At 37.0% G+C, this 26,914-nt stretch overlaps 1 protein-coding gene and 1 pseudogene across 8 annotated transcripts in view; one reads left to right on the top strand and one right to left on the bottom strand.

Moving 5' to 3' along the window:
- Positions 1 to 26,914, top strand: part of CNOT4 (CCR4-NOT transcription complex subunit 4) — a 148,932-nt gene that overhangs the window by 60,396 nt on the left and 61,622 nt on the right. For 6 of the 8 annotated variants that reach the window (XM_054493776.2, XM_054493774.2, XM_054493770.2 and 3 more), the window contains exon 2: positions 11,804 to 12,069. In XM_054493776.2, the coding sequence (XP_054349751.1) occupies positions 11,896 to 12,069 (174 nt within the window). In that variant the 5' untranslated portion in view covers positions 11,804 to 11,895. Of the gene's footprint in view, positions 1 to 3,435; positions 3,491 to 11,803; positions 12,070 to 26,914 lie in introns of those variants that run through there. The other 2 variants (XM_054493775.2, XM_054493773.2) reach the window with 2 other exon arrangements.
- LOC129040015 (succinate dehydrogenase [ubiquinone] cytochrome b small subunit, mitochondrial-like) lies at positions 4,694 to 5,783 on the bottom strand (annotated as a pseudogene).

Here is a 26,914-nt window from a genome sequence, read left to right as displayed (position 1 = left end):
TTCATTAGTGGAGACCTTTTAGTGGTAAATTGCCTGTTTTTGTTTATTTAATTTTTAATTTAGCCTCATTTCTCTTTTTGAATCAGGGTCTTACTATGTTGCCCAGGCTGGCCTTGAACTCCTGGGCTTAAGCGATTCTCCTGCCTCAGTTTCCCAAGTAGCTGGGATTACACGTGTTGGCCACTGTGCCTATTTTTAGCTGTTTATCATGAAAATTTTTAAGCATACATGAAAGTAGAACAAATGCTATGATGAAATCTAGTATTTCCATTCCTCAGTTTCCTGTTATTGATACTTTATCATTTGATGTTTAAAGAGGGGTCTCTTTACCTCTCTGTGCCTTCCTTCCTGCTGGAATATCCAATTATGAAGTCTGTAAATACTTTAGAATGTATCTCCTAGAGAAGAGGTTAAAAAAAAAAAACCCACAATATTCTCATTCCTAACTAAATTAGCAGTAATTCCTTAACATCATCTAACACCTAGTCCATGTCAAAGTCTTTTCAGTTGTCTTTGAAATGTCTTTTTATAATTTTACTCTCATTTTTCAGAGTTGTTATTTCCTAGGTGCTCAGTTGTAGGTTGACAGTAATTTTCTCTTCATATCTTGAAGATACATCCCTGCCTTCTGGCTTCCTTGCTGCTACTTGCTGTTACTGTAATTATTCCATTGGGTGAAGGATTCTTTCTTTACGGCTTCTTTTTTGGTTCTTGTTGTCTTTAGTGTTGTGCAATTTTACTACTTGTGTCTGGATGTGGGTTTATTGATCACATTTGGGTATGTTGTACTTTCTGGGTCTAGGGATTACTTTTAACCAATTCTTGGAAATTTGCAGCTAGTATCTCTTTCTTTTAAAACTTTGAAAAAGGAAATATACATTCAGAAACATATAAAACATGTACAGTTTCGTTATAAAGTGGATGTCTTTGTAGACTCTTCTGAGGTCAAAAGCAGAATATTTCACATACCTCAGAATCCTCCTGCCCCATACACCCCTTGCCATTTGAAATCCTCTCCCTTTCCTTAGAGGTAGTCACTGTCATGACTTTTATCACCTTTATGTGCATCCCTAAAATATAGTTTCCTTTGTTGAAATTTATATGACCAGCATCGTATACTTTGTCTTGCTGTTTTTGCTCAAATTATGTTTGGGAAATTCATCTGTGTTACCTGTAGTTCTTCATTTTTATGCAGTCATCATTACTTAAGATAGTTTTTCTTTCCCTTTCCCTCTCTCTCCTGTCTGTTTACTACTCCCATTATGTGTATGTTCATGTGCTTAATGATGTTTCATATTTCTCTGAGGCTTTGTATTTTTTTCACTCTTTTTTTCCCTCTCTATTCTTTGGATTGCATCATCTCTATCAATCTATCTTCAAGTTTGCCAGTTCTTTTTTCTGCCAGTTCAAATGTACTTTTGAGCTCCTCTAGTGATTTTTTTCTAGTCAGTGTTTAACTCCAGAATTTCCATTTGGTTCTTTTTAATAATGTCTCTTTATCGATATTGTCTATTTGCTGAGATACTGTCATTATACCTTCCTTCTGCAATTATGGTATCCTTTAGTTCTTTGGACATATTTATTATGGCTTTTTGAAGTCGATTAAATCCATCATCTGGTTGCTCTTGCAGGTAGTGTCTTTTGCCTTTATTTTTCTCTGGTATATGGGTCCTTCCTTCCTTCCTCCCTCCCTCCCTCCCATCCTTCCTCCCTCCCTTTTTTTTTTTTTTTTTTTGACAGAGTTGCTCTGTCACCCAAGCTGATTCTCCGCTCACTGCAACCTCTGTCTCCTGGGTTCAAGGAGTTCTTCTGCTTCAGCCTCCCTAGTAGCTGGGATTACAGGTGCCCGCCACCACGCCTGGCTAATTTTTTGTATTTTTGGTAGAGACGGAGTTTCACCATGTTGGCCAGGCTGGTCTCGAACTCCTGACCTCGTGATTCACTCACCTCTTCCTCCCAAAGTGCTGGGATTACAGGCATGAGCCACCACGCTCAGCACTTTACTATTTCTTTACATGGCTTGTAATTTTATGTTGGAAACTGAACATCTTGTATAACATTGCAACAACTCTGGGTACTGATCTTTCAACCCCCTGCTCGTTTCCAGGGCTTGTTACAGTTATTTGCTTATTTGTTTAGTGACTTCTCTTTCCATGTTTCAGTGACTTCTGTTTCCTCCTTGCAGTGTTTAAGCCTCTGGTGTTGCTCCTTAGGGGCACAGACTTGTGTATGCCCGCATGGCACCTGGCAGTGTTGGGCTGACAGTGTTTGGCAGAGCTTTCTTCTGTTTCTTTTTCTGACCACACCCAGCTTTTTAGCTCCACTGATTTCTGGCTGACTGCTCTGTTGTCTTTAACAGTACCCTAGGACATAAATTGCTTCTTAGCCAGATCCATACAACTCTCAAGGTCACTGCACGTACAATTTGTTCAGACCCAGAGGGGCGCATCCCAGCTGTCTTGTTCCCTGGTTCTCACCTGCAAACTAGCTGGCCTACAGTTTAGCCTGTATTATATCTCTTCCAAAATGCCTTTCACTCAATATTGGGTTTGATATTGCCTTTAGGCTTGAACGTCACACTCTTGCAAATGAAGTCAGTTCCTTTGGGAAGAGATTCCCAGCTATCTCTGCGGACATGTTAAACTATATGAGATGCTTTGTATGCTGCTTTTTATTTACATCTTAGAAAAGTAAAATACAAATATTTTACTACATAAATAGCAAAGTGATAGAGAAGTAGAAAGCAGTCCTACATAGTTGATTTTTCTGTATAATAGTAGTTTAACCTTTAATGAGAGAGGCTTTTAAAAGTTGTTAGGTAGATAGATTTCTAAAACATAAGTAAGCTTTTCTTGCTTCCTAAAGGTAATACAGTCCTGAGTTCTATAGTATATGAATATTCATGGTAGATATACATTGGTACTTTGGCACCTAATTTAAAAGGGGAAATTAAGTATTAGTGCTGATATTTAAACTTTTTCACTTAGCACACTGTTCATAGCTACTCTTCAGTCTGTCTTTGTGTAGTTTATATAAATAACATGCTTTGTGAAATGTTACAGAAACAATGGACAACTTAAAGTGCTGTTTCTTATTTTCAAAGGTTGTCGTTTATAACAGACATATAACAAATAATTTATTCTTCCTTTTACATATTCATCAAATGTGTGAATGCTTAGTATTTATTGGAAGCCATGTTGTAGCTGCATGGTACACCATCATAAATGTGATGCACCAGGTCATTTCTGTCCTCCTGAAGTTTCCATTCTAGTGGGAACAGACTAATTATAAAGTCCTGAAGTTTCCATTCTAGTGGGAACAGACTAATTATAAAAATATATAGTTTATAATTTTATGTATATATTGCATGTATGGTTTTTATGGAAACTTTTTTTTCTTTTTCTTTTCTTAATCTTTTTTACTTTTTGATTTCCAGCTAGAACCACCTCCAGAATTTATGGAAACTTTTAAGATGCTATACAATACCAAGGTGTGCGTGTGTGTGTGTGTCTGTGTGTGTATTTCATATCTTTAAATAGCTTTCAATTATGTATAATTACAGTGTATATATAACTTTGGTTGTATAGTATATACTTAGGAGTATTATTTCTGTGTAACTGTATTCAGTGGAGTTGCACTAGCTACATATTTAAGTTATTAAAAATTGATCTATTAGATTGGCAAAAAATTAAAGGGTTAATTAAATATAGTAATCATTTTAAAATTTTATAAAAGTACTGTTATGTACTATATTTAAGTGTATACAGCATATTTTTCTTTTTTTGACTTTTTTATTGTGGCAAAATATATGTAACATAAACATTTACCATTTTAACCATTTTCAAATGTACAGTTCAGTGGCATTAAGTACATTCACATTGTTGTATAACCATCACCACTGTCTGTTTCCAGAAATTTTTTCAGCATCTCAAACAGAAACTCTGTTCAATTAAGTAATAACTCCCCATTCTTCTCCCCCAGCCCCCGAGTAACCTTTATTCCACTTTCTGTATCTTTGAATTTATCTATTCTAGATACCTCATAAAAGTGAGATCAGGCTGGTCATGGTGGCTCATGCCTGTAATCCCAGCACTTTGGGAGCCCGAGGCGGGAGGATCACTTGAGCCCAGAGTTCAAGACCAGCCTTTGCAACACAGGGAGACCCCATCTATATAGATATTTAAAAAATTAGCCGGGTGTGGTGGTGCACACCTGTGGTTCCAGCTACTCAGGTGGCTGAGGTGGGAGGATTTGCTTTATAAAGCCCAGCATTTTGAGGCTGCAGTGAGCTATGATCCCACCACTCACTGCACTGTAGCCTGGGTGAGAGAGTGAGACCCTGTCTCAAAAACAAGAAACCAAAAGTGAGAACATAAAATATTTGTCTTCTTGTTACTGGCTTATTTCACTTAAAGCATAGTGTTTTCAGAGTTCATTCATGTTGTAGCATGTATCAGAATTTGATTCCTTTTGTGACAATATATTCTTTTTTTATTGTTATACAACATTTTATTTAAAAAAATTATTTTCATAGAATACATTTTCACATTAGAGATTCCCATTGTGCGAAAATAACAATTTATTACTTATAGTTTTATATTTGTGGACAGATTGTTTTAGAACAAGTAGAACACATTTGAGAATTAAATCTCAGTTTACAATTGGTAATATTTTGATATGTCTACAAGGGGAAACTTGCCCTTAAATGGAACTTCGCTATATTCAGAAGCACTCCAAGCATTTCTTCCTAGGATTTAGAAATTTATAATGTGAGATATCAGCACTTCCTAATTTTAAAATTTCCCTAGTATATGTAACCATCAGTAGGTGGTATCTACTGACTAGAGAGGGAAGTTTTCGAAAATTAAACACTGTCTAATTTTCTGCAAAGTTTTTATTCATGAATTAAGAGTATTTCCCTTTGTCCGTTATTCCCAGGGCAAATATGGAAGTTTGATCATATACTAATAGTAATAAAGCTGGATTCTCTTTAGGAGATTGATAAATTAAAAGGCAAAAGCTCATATATCATGTTTAGTTATACTGTGAGTCTTATAAGAAGCTGGGAGGCAACCCCATTAACTCACCGGAATACAGAACTCAGTCTCACAATTTCTTAGATATAATTCCTCTCAAACCTTTTCCTCAAAGATTAAATTCTGAAAATAACCTTGTGATTATGAGAAGAAGGCTGTCCACCAATGGACTTATCTGTTATTTCTTCCTTATTGTGAGCTTGATGGCATGACAAAGCAGAGGCAAAGAGGCATACATCAGTTCTTCAAAGTATGAAGTCAGAAAGGTCAGAGCTTCCACAGCATGGCAACAGCTTTGCAGATGCCCACATCATGATAGTTGAAATAGCAAAGCCCAGCAAAGGTTAAAGCTGAAAGTGCCAAAAGCCCTGCCTTGGCAGCTTTCTGCGAGGCATCCCTGTGAACATAGTCAGTAACAACTTGTCCAAGGCCCCAGTGACTATGAAGAGTGAGGGTCGCAACCAGGGAATAGTCCATCGCAGAGCAAGGATTCAAATAAGCAGCCAGAAGCAGACCCAGGAGCAAAACACTGACAACCCTCTCGCTAGTCCAGTGGAGAGATGCAGCCTTGGAACCAGAATGGTGGCTCGGTGACAAGTGTATGTGCTGTACTCCACACCATTCTGGGATAGGTCGGTCCTGAAGAAATGCTGAGATATAAGCAGGTCTGACCACTGGGGTTCACAGCAACAGAGCTCAGCCTCCTTGGGCACCGCAAAGGACACTCAGCCTCCAGAGAACCGCCATCTCGTTCCTGAGGATGACTGAATATGTTCTAATATTCCATGGTATGGATATACCACATTTTGTGTATCCCTCCATTGATGGACACTTGGATTACTTTCCATTTTTTGGCTATTGTCAAAAATACTGTTAGGAACACTGGTGCACAAGTATCTGTTCAAGTCCTTTCAGTTCTTTGAATATACACCTGGGAGTGACATTGCTGGGTCATATGCTAATTCTAAGTTTAGTAACCACCAAACTATTTTCTGTAGTGGCTGTACTACCTTACATTCTTGTGTATTATTATTATTATTATTATTATTTTTTGAAACAGGGTTTCACTGTCTCCCCCAGGCTGGAGTGCAGCAGTGCCACATCACGGCTTATTGCAGCCTCTCTCTCCTGGCTCAGGTGATCCTCCTACCTCGGCCTCCTGAGTAGTTAAGACTACAGGTGTGCACTACCACGCCCGGCTCATTTTTGTAGAGATGGAGTTTCATCATGTTGCCCAGGCTGGTCTCGAACCTCTGGGCTCAAACGATTTGCCTGCCTCAGCCTCCCAAAGTGCTAGGACTGTGAGTGTGAGCCATTGCATCCAGCCTCTCGTGTATTCTTATACGTATCTTTTGAACAGGACCCTAAACACAAAACCATGTATACAGCAACACTTTACAAGTGATAAGACACTTTCAAACATAATTTTGAGTGTATGATTTTTATTTTGTGTACTTACTACATGGTATGTGAGATTTTTGGTGATGCAGGAACATTATTACACATGTCAGAGTTACTAGTTACAGTTGATGTAGAGAACAAGAACTCAAGTAATAAGGTAAAAATTTGCCATAGAGTTTAACTTTTAAAAAAGTAATTTCGTTTTATTCTTTGGGCATTTGCACTCCACTTCCAAGTATACGTAGCTCCAACATCAGTAATCGTGACTTCTGTCTCACCATGTTGGAAAGGGCATGAGTTTTGAAGTTGGGTACTGTTTTTGAATTGTATCTTTAACACTCTAGCTTCAGTTTCATATTTTATAAAGGATGTAGTGTGTTCTTACCAAGTCACTGTGAGGATTGGATTATGTATATGAAAAGGCTTTTTTTTTTTTTTTCTTTTTTTTTTTTGCAACAGGGTCTTGCCCTGTTGCCCAGGCTGGAGTGCAGTGGCGTGATCTAGGCTCTCTGTAACCTCTGCCTCCCGGACTCCAGCAATCTTCCCACCCCAGCCTCCCAAGTAGCTGGGACTACAGGCGTGTGCCACCAACCCAGCTAATTTTCTTTTTTTTTTTTGGTAGAGATAGGGTTTCGCCACGGTACACAGGCTGGTCTTGAACTTTTGGCCTCAAGAGATCCATCTGCCTTGGCCTCCAAAAGTGCTGGGGTTACAGGTGTGAGCCAGCGTGCCTGGCAGAATTGTTGTTGAGACGGGGTTTCACTCTATCACCCAGGCTAGAGTATGGTGGCGTGAACATGGCTCACTACAGCCACGACCTCCTTTGGTCAAGCAATCCTCCTGCCTCAGTCTCCCAAGTAGCTGGGACCACAGGCACACAACACCATACCTGGCTAATTTTAAAAATTTTTCGTAGGGACAAGGTCTCCTTGTGTTGCCCAGGCTGGTCTTGAACTCCTGGCCTCAAGTAGTCCTGCTGCTTTGGCCACCCAAGGTGCTGGGATTACAGGTGTAAGCTACTGTGTATGGCTAAAAATGAATATTTTTTTCCCTGCCAAATTAATTCTAAAGACTCCTGCACCCCATTCAGGAAATCATTGGCTTTTCTTGCCCTTTTCATTTAAAAAGATATTTTATTTCTATGTCTTGTAACATTTTAAATCTTATTATTTGAATGCATTGTTTTATTTTATTTTATTTATTTATTTCTGAAATGAAGTTTTTGCTCTTGTTGCCCAGGCTGCCATGCAGTGGCACAATCTCGGCTGACTGCAACCTCCGCCTCCTGTGTTCAAGCAATTCTCCTTTTTCAGCCTCCCAAATAGCTGGGATTACAGGCATGCACCACCACGCTCGGCTAATTTTTTTGTATTTTTAGTAGAGACGGGGTTTCACCATGTTGGCCAGGCTGGTCTTGAACTCCTGACCTCAGGTGATCCGCCCGCCTTGGTCTCTCAAAGTGCTGGGATTACAGGCATGAGCCACCGCGCTGCCCTGTTTAGTTTTAATTTTAATATTTGTTGTCTGGCTTATTAAGTAAAATTATTCTCTAAATGAAAATTTGGGCAAGGGTATTTTGGAGAGTCGATTTCAAAGCTTATTTTAAAAGCTTAGTTCAGAGGGGTACTATAATACATTTAGGAAATTGCTCTGTACTTGAAATTCCCTGAAAGTTTGTGTTTCTTCATTGTTCAGATGAGTACATCAAATTCTTTTAAACTTCTTATCCAAGATCATACAGTTACTTTGTGAAAGAGATGAGTCAGTCAACTCTTTGACCTTGTATTGCAGTGTTCTACCACATCAGACTACACTCCTCCTACCTTTTACCATTTATGAGATTACTTTTGGCAGCCGGCTTCTGTGGCTTCTCTCCATGGTGCTAGAGGTGCACAAATGTACTTACTTTTGTATTAACTATCTGAAGGATTTCTTGCTCCTTTGTCCCTTTTTTGTTCCTCTAAACCTCCCCCTAAACTGAAAGATACATACTCTTGTAAACTTTTTTAAAATTAAAAAATGATAGAAACAATCAAAAAGAAAAACCTCAGTATATCATTTTTTATTTATAGTAATTTACCTTCTAGAAAGTTTTTCTATTCATAAGCCCCAATGTATTGTTTCCTTTCCAACGTTCCATAAATTACTTCACTAAAACTCTAATAACCTGTAGTTAAAGAAATGATATCTTAGAATCAAAGGTATTAGAAGTGTAGATAGCACCATTTGATTATTTCAGTTTACTTTTCTGTTATTGGAACCTATATTTGAGTCTATGTTTTCTACAGGTACAGTTTTGGGATGTTTAAAGTTGGAGGACCTATTAGAAGTCAGCTTTAAACTCCTAACTGTATATATGCTGAAAACTGATAGTGGCAAATCTGGACATTTCTTTTTTTTTTTTTTTTAATTTTATTTCGAAATAATTATAGATTCACAAGAAGACACTATTTTGTTGTATTTTTCTTCTAATTATTAGCAAAAGTGAGAAGTAATTTAATTTTTCTAAAGGAAATGAAAACAATTTTCCTCTTTTTTTAACGGGCCATTTGAATTGTGAAAAAAATACATTTTTTTGCAGCAATTTAGATAATATGGATTTTTCTTTAAAAAATTAGTCGTCTCCTACCTCCATTTTGTCTTTTGTGAAATAACAACATTTTGGTGTCTAAACTTCCATGTGTTTATTTTCTTAGTGAAACAAATGTATACGCATACAGGGTTTATATGTTTTTATGAAAGTAATGTATATTCATACTTGCTGTTCTTTAAAAAGTATAACTAGAATAGACATTCTGATCAATATACCTTATGTTATATCATATTTACTTAATGATTTTCCTATTAATGGACAGTATACTGTTTGCAGTTTTCTACTATTTTTTTTTTGAGACAGAGTCTCTCTCTGTCACCAGGCTGGAGTGCAGTCATCTCGGCTCGCTGCCACCTCTGCCTCCTGGGTTCAAGCAGTTCTCTTGCCTCAGCCTCCCAAGTAGCTGGGAATACAGGCATGCGCCACCACCCCCAGCTAATTTTTGTATTTTTAGTAGAGACAGAATTTCACCACGTTGGCCAGGATGTCTCGATCTCTTGACCTCGTGATTCACCTGCCTCGGCCTCTCAAAGTGCTGGGATTACAGGCGTGAGCCACTGCACCCGGCCTGCAGTTTTCTACTCTTATAATGCTGTAGAACATAGCCAAACACTTGGCTATGTTGGTGTCACTATTTATGTAGAATAGATTCTTAGTTAGGAGATGGTATAAGGGAGTGATTAAGAGCACAGATTATCTAGGGCTAAAACTTCCTAGAAGGAATCCAGGCTGTACTAATAAGTGTGTAACTTAAGGCAAAGTAATGTGTTCCCATTTCCTCTTTTGAAAGAGGGTCTAGATCATTGATCCTCTCTACTTCTCTACTTTGGGTGAAAACTAACTTCTTTGACAGGCTGATGGGGTAAAAAAAGAAAAGTTACCTGGCTGTTAACTAAAGATTGATCATTTTTTCATGTATTTTAATCACTTGTAATTCTTCTGTGAACTACTTATCATTTTCTTGTCTCTGTGTTTTTTTAAACTGTGTCTTACTGCTTTGTAGGATTTCTTTATACATTCTGGACATTAGCTTTTCATTATATGTAGCAAGCGTATCTTTTACTCTGATGCTTACTTTTAATTTTATTTATGTTTTCTTCTTTCCATGTTGCTAAGTTGATTGTCTCCTTTTATGGCTTCTGAATTTTTGTTTTGCTTATGAAGACCTTCTATATCCCAAGATTTAAAAAAAAAAATCTGTTTTTTTTGTTTAACACTTCAATAATTTGTTGATCACTAGATCATTTGGGATTTTTTAAAATTGCAGTATTAGATTATATACTATTTTTTCTTCAAATGGATAGCCCAGTGTCGCATCACTGTTTATAAAATGGTCCAGCTTTCCCATCTTGAGTTATACGTTTTATCAAATATTAAAATCTCATAAATTCATGAGTCTGTTTCTAGATTTTTCTGATTTTGAGACAGGGTCTCTGTCACCCATGCTGGAGTGCGGTGGCACAATTATAGCTCACTGCAGCCTTGAACTCTTGGGCTCAAGTGATGCTCTTGCCTCAAGCCTCCCAAGTAGCTGGGACTACAGGTGTGCGCCACCATGCCCAGCTAATTTTAAAATTTGTTATAGACATGGGGGCTTTGCTATGTTGCACTAGTCTTGAACTCCTGGCTGGAGTTGAACTCCTGCCCTCAAGCGATCCTCCTGCCTTGGCCTCTCAAAGTGCTGGGATTACAGTCATGAGCTGCTGTACCCAGCTATATCTAGATTCTTTAGTTTCTTTGCTCTTTTGTCTAATTTTATACTAATAGGAAGTTATTTAAATTACTGTAACTTTATAGTATAATTTGGTATATGACAGGGCAAATTCCTACTTTTTTCCCCAGAAGCTTCAAAATGATTCTCATGCATTTATTCTTGTATGTAACCTTTAGGATCAGTTTGTCCAATTATGTAAAAAATTACCACCACGATTTTGGTGGGGATTACTATAGAATTATAGATTAGTTTGCAGGCTTATCAGATTTTAACTTAAAATAGTAATTTCAACCTAACCTTTTAATCTAACAGTGGCTTTAGCCTAAAATGTTACCTAAAAATTTAAAACTCCCCATAATCTAAAAAGTTATATTATTTAACTTTTCAAAAAGTGTTTGTGATATGAAGGTCTATTTGTTCCCTTCTTTCTTCCTGTTTATTGTAGGCTTTTTGTAGTATTACCATAGGAATACTTTTGTTAAATACGTGTTTCTCAGAAGTGTTCATTGGCATGTTATTACATAATTAGTTGTATAGTTAAGGTCTATGTTTCTATGGCATCTGAGTTTTTCTGAGTTTTAGCCTATGTTTCTGTGTCAAGAGTTTGATGTTAACATGTGACTATAGATGATTGAAGTCTCTTGTTTTCATTCGATTTGTTTTATAAATTGTGACAAACTTTAGAATAGTGTAATAGTCTTCTAGTTATGTGGCAATATTACTAGGTTTTAGGTCAAAGATGAGACAGTTAGAGTGCTGTTTTACCTTATTTATTCCCCTAAAATGTGTTATAATTAGTGCTATAGGCTAGTACTAAATGTTTTATTGAGAAAAAAGGGAAGTTCTTTTATATTTATGTTGAATCCAAAATATTAATGATGCCAGGCCTTTTGTTTTGGTATTCAAAAATTTTCAGAAATCCATTCTGAAAGCCATTTCAGGTTGGTAACAGTAGTTGCTCAGTCAGTATTTTTCAAATTTTTTGACAGTGTGACTCTTAATTGTTGACTGTGCCATTTTTCCAGTAGTAAACAATGTATTTTGTTTCTTCTCATGCAGGTTGTCAAAGTCCTACATTTTAGCTTTCAGTGCTGAACTTCCTTCTCCCTTAAATTATTATAAACATTTGCTGCTGTTTAATAAACGTGAAGATGTCTCGCAGTCCAGATGCGAAGGAAGACCCTGTGGAGTGCCCTCTTTGCATGGAGCCCTTGGAGATAGATGATATCAACTTTTTCCCTTGCACCTGTGGCTACCAGATTTGCCGATTTTGTTGGCATCGAATTCGCACTGATGAAAATGGGCTTTGTCCTGCATGTAGAAAGGTAAATACTTCAAAATAACTTCACAGTGATTTGTTTTAGTTGTATAGTGTTTTTGCTGCCATGTATATGAGCAAGTGAATTTAAAAGACTGTGCAAACCTCACCTGATTATATTATTTTATTATGTATATTGTTTTAAGACATAATAAGGTGGAAAGAACACTGCACTGGGAGTCAGGGCCACGTCTTGACTTTGTTTACTAGCTGTATGATCTTTGTAAAGTCATGTAACCTCTCTGATTGGCCTTTAGTTTGTTGTTTTTATCCGAGGAGAAAGACATGGTCAGGGATGCTTACTGCTTAAGAAAATTAAGAATAGAGAGGTAATGGATTTGGATAGGGTTGCATGAAATTAGAAAAACATTTTATATTACATGTGGGAGGAAATTCACCTCAGTTTTCTAGTACAAAATAGGAGAGAAGATGTTTACTCAAAAGAGTTAAAATGACAGAGAAATTCTCGTTCAGAAGATAATAAATGCTCATTTCTTGAGCCCTTACAGCAATTTTAGGCTGGTATCGATGTTCCCATTTTACGCTCAAGGAAACAGGAGCTTAGAGAACTTGTCCAGAGTCATCAACTTATGAGTAGTAGGTAGGAGGTTTGGAATTCAAATATGTTTTTTGAGTCTATAGTCTGTTCTGAACTATTGTATTATTGAAAAGCCCCTCCTGGCCGGGCGCGGTGGCTCACGCCTGTAATCCCAGCACTTTGGGAGGCAGAGGCGGGCGGATCACAAGGTCAAGAGATCGAGACCATCCTGGCTAACACAGTGAAACCCCGTCTCTACTAAAAATACAAAAAATTAGGCAGGCATGGTGGCGAGCGCCTATAGTCCCAGCTACTCGGGAGGCTGAGGCAGGAGAATGGCGTTAATCCAGGAGATGGAGCTTGCAGTGAGCCGAGATCATGCCACTGCACTCCAACCTGGGCAACAGAGTGAGACTCTGTCTCAAAAAAAAAAAAAAGAAAGAAAGAAAGAAAAGAAAAGCCCCTCCTAACTCTAAAAATCTATTATTTTTAATATTCTGTGGGTTTTATTGTTTTGATAAGCACCAGCAACACAATTACAGTATAGTGAATTAACTACTAGGATAGGTAGGACTGCTACATTTGTATTTTGAAGGACTTTATTTGTGACCTTAGGGATTAATGCAAATATCTGCCACTTTATTATGGAATTTGCCTTTTCTTTAATGTTTGTATAATTTAAACTTTATTTTCTAATTACCCATTTTAAAGACCTCTTGTGTTCATTACTATCAAATTTTGAGAAAGCTGAAATGTGTTTTAGATATCTAAAATTTAAAAATAATCTATCTCTCAGTTTTCTTACCTGAGAATTTATAATAAATCTCAGAAGGCAATGCATTGTTTATTTATCATTAGATTTTTAAAATTAATCCAGTGGATATATATATGTATTATATGAATAAAAAGTTAGGTCTATTTCAATGTTAATATAGTTTATACATTTATATAGTTACACATATATTGTATATATAACATATATAATGTGTATATATAATTTGTATATATATAATATTTCATGTAGTTAATATAGTTTAAGAAATGCGAATGGAAAGGTAAATGAAAACCCTAACATTAGCTTTGGGCAAAATCTATGTAGATTTTGTTTTAATTGTATAGTTTCTTTGTTTTTGGATTTTTTTTATGGATTTTAAACATTTAGTTATATTTTAGAAATTGGTTCCCAGTCATTCCATAAGAAGACAATCATATTGAACTATTTCATCAGAAGTAATGACTTTCAGGATTGCCCAAGACTCTTAAGGATTGTAAATTTGGTTGCCTTCATGATGTTTATCTTTTTCTTTTCTTTTTTTTTTCCCCCTTTGGGATGTTATGAAGTCACCTTAAAAGGACCAGTTATTAAATTGTCATTAGAGAAAAATTAGTTATTTGGGGAAATTACAAAGAAAATCATTTCAGTCTTAAGAGATTACCTAAAATTACTTCAAGTCCTTAGAAAGTAAAAAAAGAAAAAAAATAGAAGATTTTAAAGGTAAAAACAGTATAACTTTAGCAAAGCTTGATATGAATAAAAGGGTGTCCTGGGAATACCAGAAAGTGTGAGGAATCTCTGAAAGACAAGAAGGACATTGGAATCAATTTCAAGGAGGAAGCATTAAATCAGCTCAAGAGAAAACTGCTTAAAAAAAAAAAAAGGAACGGCAGTGCTTCAGGATCCTAGGAAAAATATCAGTGTAGTTGGTCAAGTATGGTGTCAGAGCAGCCTTATGGGCCTACCCCCTTTTTTGTGCCATGTAGCAGAGACAGGTGCCCTCTAATTAAAACAGTGATTATAAGTTTGAATCAGAGCCTTAAGGTTAATGGAAACATTCTGGAGGAACTAGGAGCTTCTATACCTAGCAGATTACCTGTCCAGCAATATGTCCTTGCTACAGTCACAAAGGAGAATCTTGCAGTAAAGAGAATAGCATTTATAGGCAGATTACCAGGATTCTCACATGTAAAGGTGTGCAAAAGCAAAGAATTAACACAGATTTCAGGAAAACCAACATCATGAAAGAGAAGCACAAAATTCAGTAAACAGAAGATCCTAACACAGGAAACAAAACAGAAAGACATTTAAAACTATCATTGGTACCTTTCGGAAAGGAAAGAGGGAATGTCATATTCATGTAGAAAGATTATATTTCCTTATAAAAAGAACAAATTAGAGAGGTCTTGAAAAATCTTACAGATGGCCTGAAAAGCAAAATGGACACATTACAAGAGCAAATTGGTAAATTGGAAGCTTGTGCTGAGTGAGTTTTTATTGAAGAATATAATGCAACAAGAGAAAAAATAGAAAGCATGAAAGAAAAGCAGCATAGATCCACAGGTTCTAATCTCTGCTGAGAGCAGTCTCAGAGGAGTGAACTAAAAATGAATAGGAAGAAATAATCAGAGAACTAATAGAAGAAAATTCGTCTTAGATTAGAAGGGCCCTGTGAATGTGAAGCAAGGTGACAAAAAGATCAATGTCTGTTTATATAATTGTGAAATTTTAGAACATCTAGAATAGAGAAAACTCTAAAAGCTTGTGAGAGATAAATATTTAGAATACAAAAGAACAAGACTAAAATTAATACCAGTATTTTCATTTTACAATTATAGAAAATAAACTGAGAAATTTATTTTCCCAAATTTTGAGGGAACATAACTTTGAAAGGAGAGCTCTCAATTTTATTAATCTGTAAAGGCATAATAAAACATTTTCACACATGCAAAGATTCATGAACTTTATTATTCATGAACCACCATACAAACAGAGAGTTGAGGATGACTGCAGGGTTTTGACTGAACACCTGGAAGTAAAGAATGGCCATTAACTGAGATGGAGAAGACTGCACCAGGAATAGATATTTGAGAAGATCAGAAACTCAGTTTTAGACATGTTAAGTATGAGATTCCTATTAGAATCTCATACATACATGTGTTATTTATAACATCACAAGACTGGATAAGATCATGAATTGAAAAGATGAAAGATTGTCTAAGGATGAGCACCAAAACTTTCCAACAGTTAAGAAATCCAGATTACAGTGATTACAGTGATTTCCAGATTACAGTGAAATCCAGATTACAGAAAAAGAAATCCAGATTACAGTGGTCTAAGACAACCTCCCTTTAGGGTTTCCAAGTTAAATCTTTAGCTGAGGTGGTTATTGTTATTAGGCCAGGAATAATTTTTTGATTTCTTGTTGACTTAATCACATCTCCTAGAACCTCTCCTTGGTCTCCTGGTCACCAGACTTTGTAGTGCAGGCAGCAGAGAGTCTTGGAGTCTGAATCCTGGCCTAGTCTTGCCAGAGAATCTGTTCAGTGCAGCGCAAGATAAATATTTATGAAGTTGCCTGTGTCGGTCGGGGTTGAGCAAGTCTTTGGTCTCTGGAGGCCATCTACAGTGGTTGTGTTAACACAGACGAAAACCACAGTGTTGCTAGAGGCCTAGAGAGGGTCATGAAGCTACCATTTACATGTAACCCAACCCTGCAGGGACAGGGTCTACAGAGGCCATGCTGTGAGGGGGCATATTGAGATGATCTGAAGAAACTTGGGAGATGCAAGTAGGGAGCTAGTTGAATCAAGCTCCTGTTCTCAGTCTACAATATGAAACGTGCCTGTTTTGCAGAAAGTTTCTCTTAGCTTTAATATCTTTGAAAAGTAGAGACAGCCAGGTTTTAAAAACCAAGAGAGTTTAGTGTTCCTGTTTGGTCCTAGCTGCTAAACACAGGCACAGGGTACTTGGTTTTTTCTTAGACTGCTTTTATGTGTCCTTTTAGTGCAGCATTTCTGAGAAAGCTACTGGTGGAAACAGCAGATATGGGAACATAGGTGGTGCACTGATGTGGCATTCTGTATTGATTCCCATGGAAACCAGAGACTATACAAGGAAATGAGAACTTCAACAGAAGTATTATTATTTTTATTTCAGAAATAATAGAAGATAATGTATCTATAAAACAAAAACAGGATGGTGGTTTGGACATGGTGGCTCACGCTTGTAATCCCAACATTTTGGGAGGCTGAGGTGGGAGGATTGTTTGAGGTTAGGAGTTTGAGACCAGCCTGGGTAACATGGCAAGGCCTCATCTCTAATAACAATAAGAAAAATTAGCTGAGTGTGGTGGCATATGCTTGTAGTCCCAGCTACTCAGGAGGCTAAGGTGGGAGGATCGCTTGAACCCAGGAGGTTGAAGCTACAGTGAGCCATGTTCATGCCACTGCACTCCAGCCTGGGTGATAGAGCAAGATACTACCTCAAGAAAAAAAAAAAAAAAAAAAAAAAAAAGAACAGGATGATATAAAGAAGAATATTCAGTGAACAGTAACCATTGTCATTGAAAATTAAAATATAATAGCAAAAATAACTGAAGGAAAGCATTGGAAGATGAAGTTGAGAAGATCTTTTAGTGAAACAAAAAGCAAAAGAGATGAAATATTTGGGAGAAGAGATCAAGTTCGTTTGAGGATCAATCAAGAACGTCAAATACCAAACAATTAAGTGCTCTAGGAAGAGATCAGTACTCTAGGACGAGATCACAGTGATAGAGAGGGGAAGTAATCATCCAAGAATATGATCGAAGAATATTTCCCAGAACCAAAGAACATATTTTCAGATTGAAAGGGCCTGTCAATCCAGCACAAACTTTTTTATTTTGAAATACCAGAATACCAAAGACAAGGAAGTTCTGCAAGCTTCCACAGAGGAAAATAGTAGATCGCATGTAAAAGACAAGGAATCCGAATCGTTTCAGATTTCTCAATAGCAAGACTTCAAGCTAGAAGACACTTCTGAAGGAAATCAATTTTCATCTTTGGATTCCGTATCTGCTCAACTGTTAAGTGTGACGGTACACTAAAAGACATTTTCAGACCTGAGAGACCTCAAAATTTTTTTACCTTCCATGCATTCTCTCTCAGGAATCTATTGGAGGAGGTGCCCCACCAACATGTAGGAATAAAGAACAGAGAATCATGGGATAAAGGAAACAGGAGATCCAACACAGGAGAGAAGCCCCTGGGGAAAGGATGACAGCTGTGCCCAAGGTAAAGAGGGCAACCAGTCCAAAATGCAACACATCAGAGAACTCCAAGAGGGATTTGTAGAAAAAGATAAAATTAAAAGAATACTTGGTGTTCCAAAAGAGAAATGTCTTGTGAGACCATTTTGCCAGTTTGAAGAGATTTGATGGTTGAATTAGTAATAAACACATAAAAATATAATCAGACAAAACAGATTAACTCTAGGGGAAACAAAAAGTTGTAGAGAAATGAAAAAACAATCATATGATGCTACAGTGGCTCACATGTGAGGTAGGGGTCATGACATTTTTTTTTTCCTATGCTGATATTCTTGTTGCAGCATCATTTGCAGAAAAGACTCTCCTTTCACTCTTGATTGGTTTTGAAATCTTTCTTGAAAGTCAATTGCCCATAAATGTATAAATCCAATACTAGCATCTGTATTCTGTCCATTGATGATTATATCTATCCATATGCTCATACCATACTGTCTTTATTACTGTAAGTTTTGAAACCTGGCATGACAAGGTTTTCAACTTTGTTATTCTTTTTAGAATTTATTTTGGGTATTCTAAGTATTTAGCATTTGCACATAAATTTTTGAATCTGTTTGTGAGTTTCTACAAAAAGCCTACTGGGATTTTGATGGAGATTACATTAACTATATAGATAGATCATTTTGAGGAAAAATGACATCTTAAAAATGTTGACTCCTTTAGTTCACGAATAAGGTATATCTTTACATGTTTTAAAATTTCTTTAGCAATGTTTTATAGTTTTCAGTATACATAATAGTACAGCATGCTTTGTTATATTTATCCATATTTTATGTTTTTTGAGCTATGGCACATGATATTGTTGCTTTTTTTTTTTTTTTTTTTTGAGATGGAGTTTCACTCGTGTCACCCAGGCTGGAGTGCAGTGGCGTGATCTCAGCTCACTGCAACCTCCACCTGCTGGGTTCAAGTGATTCTCCTGCCTCAGCCTCCGGAGTAGCTGGGACTACAGACGCGTGCCACCACACCTGGCTAATTTTTTGTATTTTTAGTAGAGACGGGGTTTCACCATGTTAGCCAGGATGGTCTCAATCTCCTGACCTCGTGATCCACCCGCCTTGGCCTCCCAAAGTGTCAGGATTACAGGCATGAGCCACCGCACCCAGCCCGATATTGTTTCTAAAATTTCATTTTCCAGTTGTTTATTGCTAATGTACCACTTTTGAATGTTGACCATCTATATCAAGAAGGCTTATTAATTAAATAGGTTCCTTAGGATTTTCTACATAGGTGATTATGTGTTCTATGCAAAAAGACAGTTTTACTTTTTCCTTTCCAATCTCTGCTTTTTAAAATTTTTTTTAGAGACAAGGTCTTGCTCTGTCACCCAGGCTATGAAGTGCAGTGGCACAAATATGGCTCACTGCAGTCTAGAACTCCTGGGCTCAAATAGTACTTCTGTCTCAGCCTTCCCAGTAGGTGGGACTATAGGCATGTGCCACCATGCCCAGCTAATTGTTTAAAAAAAATTTTTGTAAAGGTCTCGCTATGTTGCCCAGGCTAGTCTTGAACTCCTGGCCTCAAGCATCCTTCCACCTCAGCCCCCTCCAAAATGCTGGGATTATAGGCATGAGTCACTGCACCTGGCTCTGTGTTTTTAAATTCTTTTTCTTGCCTTAATTCTACTGGGTAACTCCTCTAGTGTTTAATGTTAAAAAGAAGTGATAAGAAAGATGTCTTTGTTCCCAATCTTAGCAGAAGACGTTAAGTATTACACCATTAAGTATGTTGCTGTCTGTGCATTTTTTGGTCTGGTCTTTATCAGGTCAAGGAAGTTTTCCTTTATTCCTAATTTGCTGAGAGATTTTATCATGAATGGTGTTGAATTTTGCCAAATACCTTTTTTGATACTATTGAGATGGTTATACTTTTTTCTCCCTTTATTCTGTTGAAACGGTAATTTATGTTTTTTGTTTTTTTTAAAGCAATAGGGTCTTGGTCTCTCGCCCGGGGTGGAGTACAGTGGCCTCATTGTAGCTCACTGCAGCTTCAACCTCCTGGGCTCAAACAATTCTCCTGCTTCAGCCTACCAAGTAGCTGGGACTACAGGTGTGCACCACCACACCTGGATAATTAAAAAAATTTTTTTATCTTTGTAGAGACTGGGCTCGCTATGTTGCCCAGGCTGGTCTTGAACTGCTGCCCTCAGGTGTTCCTCCTGCCTTAGCCTCCTAAAATGTTGGGATTATAGGCATGAACCACTACGTCTGGCCTATGTTAATTTTTGAATCACGTTTTCCTCTCATAGATAAACTCCACTTGATTATAATGTATTACCCGTTTTATTTCAGTTTGCTAATATTTTCAGAAGATTTTTTTGTCTGTGTCATGAAGGGTATTTCTTTGTAGTTTTATATTGTTTTCAGTTTTGGTATCAAAGGAATACTGTCCGCATAAAATGAGTTGGGAAATGTTTCCTCATCTTCTGCCTTCTGAAAGAGTTTGCATGTCATTGGTATTCTTTTTTTATTTCTTTTCTAAATTCATGATTGGCATGGACTCTACTAGGTATCTTCGTTGGAAAGACACCTATGAAAACTAGCTATCACAATATTCCTGTATGTAGACCTCTGGAATTCTTTTTGGACTAACTCCATCTTTGTGGTATTTTGCCCCCATAAATTTCAGTTGTCTCAGCCTCTTCTAATTTTTATCACTGTCTGTCCCCTCCATTCATTATGACTTTTGGACCCAGTACCAGGATCTGGTAAATACTGGAAGAGCAGAAAGCTGGGGTAGTTATGGTATTCATCTGTCTTATTTCTTTTTTCTCAGAGATCACAGTCCTGCTGTTCATTGCCTGTTTCTTCAGTGTCTGAAAATAGTTATTTCCTGTATTTTGTCTAGTTCTCCAGTTGTTTATGATGATAGGACTAGTCTGTTACTTTCATGGCTGGAAGTGAAAGTGTGTAAATAACATTTGCATTTTATAATAATGTAATCCTGAATATTGCCCTAACCAAAGTTATGGTAGAAATTAGAAAGTGGACTCGGGATGTTTGATGAGGAGAACTGACAGGGCTAAATCTTCAAGTTGCATAATGTGATGATATCTAAAACTGAGAAATCAAGAAGTAGCAATATCAATGTATTATTTAGAGATATGGTAGTAAATGACAAAGAATCATCTAAAAGAGTCAACATGATTATTTCAAGGAAGAGGCAACTGGTTGCAGAGGAGGAGGGAAAATGGGGGACTGCTCTTTTTCCTAACAGAACTTGTAGAACCGATTGACTAGAAGCATATTCAAGAAAAATATCAGTGAAAGGAGGGAAAAATGATACAGTGGGCAAATGGAAATCATAGGAAAGAAGACATAATAGTACTGATATTAGTCATAATGAAATTCAAGATTAAACACATTTTAAAAGGGCAAAAGGTCCACAAAGTCATGAACCTTTATTTACTTAACAGTACAGCTTTGAAGTATATTGAGCCGTTATAAACACCAGGAGAAACTGACATCCGTATTTATAATGGAGAGACTTCACCTTCTGTATTTTAGAAATAGTTGAAGTAGACAATGAAAAGAAAATGGAGAATTTGAATAACAGAGTTAGCAAGATGTGTGTGTGTGTATAACTTTGTACAGATAAATTTGTCACAACTTTAAATACAAGAGCAGTGGTCAAAAAACAGGGCACAATGGAAAAATTAGCCAATTCCAAAAAGTAAATCTCCTTTGTGTATTTTAAAAATTTATCCTCCTTGGGAGACTTTTTAAATCTGTGGGCTGGTGAATTTCCTTAGTTCAAGATAAAAATTAAGCTATTATCTCTTCAGATATTACCTTTTTTCTCTTTCTTCTCCTCTGTGACTCTGATTAAATATTTTTCAGATTTTTTTTCACTGTCTTCTATGTCTCTTAATCTCTTTTCTGTATGTTCTTTCTTCTTTATACCTTAGTAAATGATTTCTTCTGATCTGCCCTCATATGGGAATAGTTTCTTTTGGATCCAGTCTGCCACTAAATATGTCCATTGAGTTTTTAACTATTGGTTTTGTGTTTTCCATACCTAGAAGTAATGTTTGCTCTTTTTTTCTCTTGCTGTTATTTTAAAATAGATTATTATACCCTGTAGGTATTTTCAAGGTTATATATTTTTTAAACAGATAAGCATTATTTTTAAAAAAAATCTTTGTCCAGTAATTCCAGTGGCTGAAGTCTGTGGGCTGTGTTTCTGCTTATTGTTGCTCATGTTGTTGTATTTCTTTGTGTTTGGTTAATGTGGCTGCTTCGTTGTTGTTGTCATTGGGAAAATTATTTGTAAGGTTCCCCAAGGACTAGTGTGGATTTGCTCCTCTCTAGAGAGGCTTCAATTTGGCTTCTGCTGGGTCCTGTAAGCATTGGCATTAGGGCTGCCATGTGCTTAAAGGTTTTTGGTCTAGCCAAGCAATATATCTCCATGCTGCAACTCTTCCCTAGGGTTGATTTCAACAATTTCTCCAGGATGATTTTCCCCTAACTACTTTTTCTTTTTTCTTACCTTACTCTGACCTTTCTGTAGTTTGTTGTTACCCTGAGACTATCCTCTCGTTTGTAATTTGTTCTTATCTTGAGCCCACCATTTGGAGGTGGGCTGTATCTCAGCTTATCATGGAACCTATCTTGCCAAAGACTACCATGGGCTGGTGTTGGGCTTTGAATGTTCTTTCTCCTTAGCTCTTTCTCTCCCTACCCCATTTATTGTTAATCAGATTTTCTGTTTAGCCTCTGAATTTTTACTTTCAACCAAAAATTGGCATGGGATTTTTCCAGTATAGATTTTTAGGATGTTAGTAAGAAGAAAAAAAAAACCTTTTATGTTGTATTTTTCATGGTTTTTAGTAAGAGGGTTAATTAGCTCTCCATTACTGGAAACTAGAACCCTAAAAAAATAGTATAATAGTATAATAAAATCAGATGTTAACAGCAAAAGGATTTTTTAAAAGTTCATTTACCTGTAATACATAAATTATGGTCCTCCATAACTCTTGGTTTAAAGAGATCAGAAAGAAAATTACAAATTATTCTGAATCAATACTTGGAACATGACTTCTGAATATCTGGCATGAGGCCAAAGTGGTATGTAGCAGAAAAGCTAAAGCTGTTACATTTGTTAGAAAACAACAAAAATTAGAAAAAGAATGAGTACTATGACAGTGGAAGGGATCAGAAAAAGAATAAACCCTATGACAGTGGAAGGGAGTGAGTAAGCAGAACTTTGTGAAATAGGAAAAAAAAAAAGTTTTTCAGTAAAGATTAGAGCTGGTTCTCTGAAAAGACCAATAAAATAATTAAAGTCTTAGCAAGTTTAATAAAAAGTAAAGAGAAGACACATGTAAATAGCATTTGGAATAAAAGTGGAAACATAACTACACGTATGGAAGAAATTAAGTAATTACACTAGAAACTGCAAACCATGTAAACTAGTAATTTGGCAGTTTATCACTATTAAAAATAGTGTTATATCTAAATACTCCATAGGCAACCCATTTTGCGTTAGTTTGATATGTAATACACACTAGTATGTTTAAAGAGAAATTTTCTGCTTGTAACTTTTCATTTGATGCTGTATTCCTAGAAATTTAACGTGTGTTTTAGTCAAAAAGTTGATCAGATATATTTTTCCTTTTTTTTTTTTTTGAGATGGAGTTTCACTCTTGTCCCCCAGGCTGGAGTGCAGTGGCGTGATCTCGGCTCACTGCAAGCTCCATCTCCTGGGTTCAAGCGATTCTCCTGCCTCAGCCTCCTGAGTAGCTGGGATTACAGGCACCTGCCATCACGCCTGGCTCATTTTTGTATTTTTAGTAGAGACAGGGTTTCACCATGTTGGCCAGGCTGGTCTCGAACTCCTGACCTCAGGTGATCCGCATGTCTCGGCCTCCCAAAGTACTGGGATTACAGACATTAGCCACTGCACCCAGCCTGTATTTTTCTTTCTTTTTTTCTTTTTGAGACGGAGCCTCACTCTGTCACCCAGGCTGGAGTGCAGTGGCACAATCTTGGCTCACAGCAAGTTCTGCCTGCTGGGTTCATGCCATTCTCCTGCTCCAGCCTTCTGAGTAGCTGGGACTACAGGTGCCCACCACCACGCCCGGCTAATTTTTTTGTATTTTTAGTAGAGATGGGGTTTCACCGTGTTAGCCAGGATGGTCTCGATCTCCTGACCTTGTGGTCCGCCCGCCTCGGGCTCCCAAAGTGCTGGGATTACAGGCGTGAGCCACCGTGCCCGGCCTTTGTATTTTTCTTTATATCCATTTTTAGTGCTAGTATTATTAGCTTTGTGAGTCTTACTGTTTGCAGTTATTCGTGTTTGGTTTCTTCATTTCCCCCCCTTTTTTTGAAATAGGGTCTTGCCTTGTCACCCAAGCTGGAGCACAGTGATGCCATCGTAGTTCATTGCAGCCTTGAACTCCTGTGCTCAAGCATCCCTCCTGCCTCAGCCTCCCAAGTAGCTGCGACTGTAGGTGCACACCACCATGCCTGGCTAATTTTTTTTATTTTTTGTAGAGATGGGGGTCTCATTGTTTTGCTCAGGCTGGTCTTGCGATCCTCCTACCTCACCCTCCCTTAGTGCTAGAATTACAGTTGTGAGCCACCGCACCCAGCCCTCCCATCTTTATAGTCTACCTCTCATCCTTATTTTATTGTGTTAGTTTATTGATATTCTGACCTTGGGTTTGTACAGTAGGTATATATGGTGGTGTGTGTAGAGAAGGAATTGTAATGGAGGAGGAACTATTTTGGAATATATGCTTTTCCAATGTTTTAATAAAACTTTTGGACAAGTTGAAGTTAATAAACCTTTTGATTATGCATTTGCTATTTGTAGTTAGCATATTTTATATTTTTCAGGTGTTAAGATTAAACAACTAGTATTTATAACTTCTTTTAAGGTACTGGAATAAGATATATTTGGAGGGTAAATTGTAGTACAGTACTCTGTCTCATGTTCTCCTGTGTTTGTATCTTTTGTATTATGTAGCAGTTATGTTCCAACAACGTTGACTTTGAAGCCTGATGGAAATATATTTCCATAGGAACAAAACTTGGAATAACATAGCAAAAAGACTAAGAGAACAATATAACTCAGTGTTATATGCTCAACATGATGGTGCATCAGTAATATACTTGATAAGAGTTGATATTGCAACCTGATTTTTCTTACTTGTCACTCTCCATCAATTTTTTTGTGTTCATGTATTTTCAAATATTACATGACTTTGCCTCATGTTTAATCAGTATTTTATACAACCTCATAGAATGCTAACAAAGGAAAAAGCTTGAGGGTGTTTGTCACATTCTGCCAGTTCTCAGAAAAATCTAAGTCCCAGAAAAGTTACATCATTGCTTCTTACACTGTCTGTGATGAAGAACCAGATTTTTTCTTTTCTTTCTTTTCCCCTGTCTCTTGAAGACTGATATAGAGTGCTATTATGCATGGCTAATATTTTGCTTGTGTCATATGTTTGACTACATTGAAAAATATCTTATTCTGCAGAGTCCACTGGTGATGTACCTGAATGTTGAGGTAGTGTCAGTTGTTCTGAGAGTTTCTGAATGCTTATCTCAGTTTTTGTACTTTGTTATGGACTGGTAAAATGCAGTGCATCAACTATACTTTGAAACAAAACTAGGAGCAATCCATGTGTTTGATCCATTCAGGCAGTGGAGCATCACTATTTTAGATGTCAGTGAAGAGCAACAGCTTTCAGATGAACTTGTTTGTTTTTTTGTTTGTTTGTTTTTGAGAAGGAGTCTGGCTCTGTCGCCCAGGCTGGAGTGCAGTGGCACAATCTCAGCTCACTGCAACCTCCGCCTCCCAGGTTCAAGCAATTCTCCTGCCTCAGCCTCCCAAGTAGCTGGGATTACAGGCTCATGCTACCACACCTGGCTAATTTTTAAAAATATTTTTGGTAGAGACATGGTTTTACCACGTTGGCCAGGCTGGTCTTGAACTCCTGACCTCGAGTGATCTGCCCACCTCAGCCTCCCAAAGTGCTGGAATTACAGGCGTGAGCCACTGCGCCTGGCCTCAAATGAACTTAATTGTAAACACTTCAAAAGGAACTACCCCAGGAATTCTGGGGTAGAAAACAGCTTTTCTAGGTGGAAATGAAAAATTTAAGTTATCTTATAGAAAAGTATTTTAATTAGTTAATATATAGTTCACTTTTATATCTTTTTACATTTGTGCCTTTAGAGCTCCAAATAGCTTCAAGGGATTAAAATCATCCAGGCAGATAGATTAAGATTTGAAGGAGATAATTAATGTAGGTACAGAAAAGTAAGTGGAGAAGAAAGTTTTGAGAGGAAGGCATTAAGAAAAAACTTAAATGTGGAAGACTATGTAATTGATTGAGGAACTGAACTTACCTTAATAGATCTTTAACTGTTCGGTTCCTTAAATTAAAATGCAAGAAATAATTTATGTTTTAATAAAAAAGTGTGTGTGTGTGTGTGTTTTGTTTGTTTGTTTTGGTGGCTTTTAAAAGACAGAAATGCTGAGTTTTCAATTCTGGAGAGTAGCTTTTGATGTTCGCTTGGCAAATATTTATTGAGCTTCTGAAATCATACTAAATTTATATTTGATCCTGGAAAAAGTCCTAAAATCATACCAAAATCAGGTAAATTACTAAGCAAGCTGCTTTGTATGCCTTCCACTCGCAAATTAGTTGGAGTATGCCAAATAGGATCCACTAAGTCAAAGATCAGATTCTTAATGTGGGAATCAAATGGTATGGGTGTTTACATCCTACCAAACTGTTAAGGATTAAGCCTGAATCTTTTTTGGGTCACCAGCTCTAATTCATTGATGATAAGGTAAACTATGAAGAGTATTAAGTTTCCTTAAAAAGCAGTAAGTTAAAATTGAAAGTGGGAATAAAAGGGAAAGAATAGGGTCCTTGGAGACCTCAGGGTATATACTAGTAAAAGTTGTGGAATATAAGGTGAAATCTCACTTTCTTAATTGCTGTCAGCGTTACTCTGGGTATGTTTACAAATTTGAGAGTTTGTTTTTTTTTTTTAACACTTACATATGAAGAGATGGAAGTTAAGTTTAAAGTCATAGCAAAATTTCAGGCTTGTAGCTATTTCTTCCACCCTTCCTTGTTTCCACCTTTTTTTTTTTTTGGTTTGGCATTATTTCTGTTGTTCCCCACTCTTGTATTCTGATAGGTGCCAATTTCCCTACCAGTTGAGTTTCCATCCCTGGAATCTCTTCCTATCCAGTTTAAAATATTATGG

This window comes from Pongo pygmaeus, chromosome 6 (genome assembly GCF_028885625.2).
Source record: "Pongo pygmaeus isolate AG05252 chromosome 6, NHGRI_mPonPyg2-v2.0_pri, whole genome shotgun sequence".
Lineage (NCBI taxonomy): Eukaryota > Metazoa > Chordata > Mammalia > Primates > Hominidae > Pongo > Pongo pygmaeus.
Note: the sequence above shows the minus strand (reverse complement) of the source record. Positions and strands in the feature narration are given on the sequence as shown.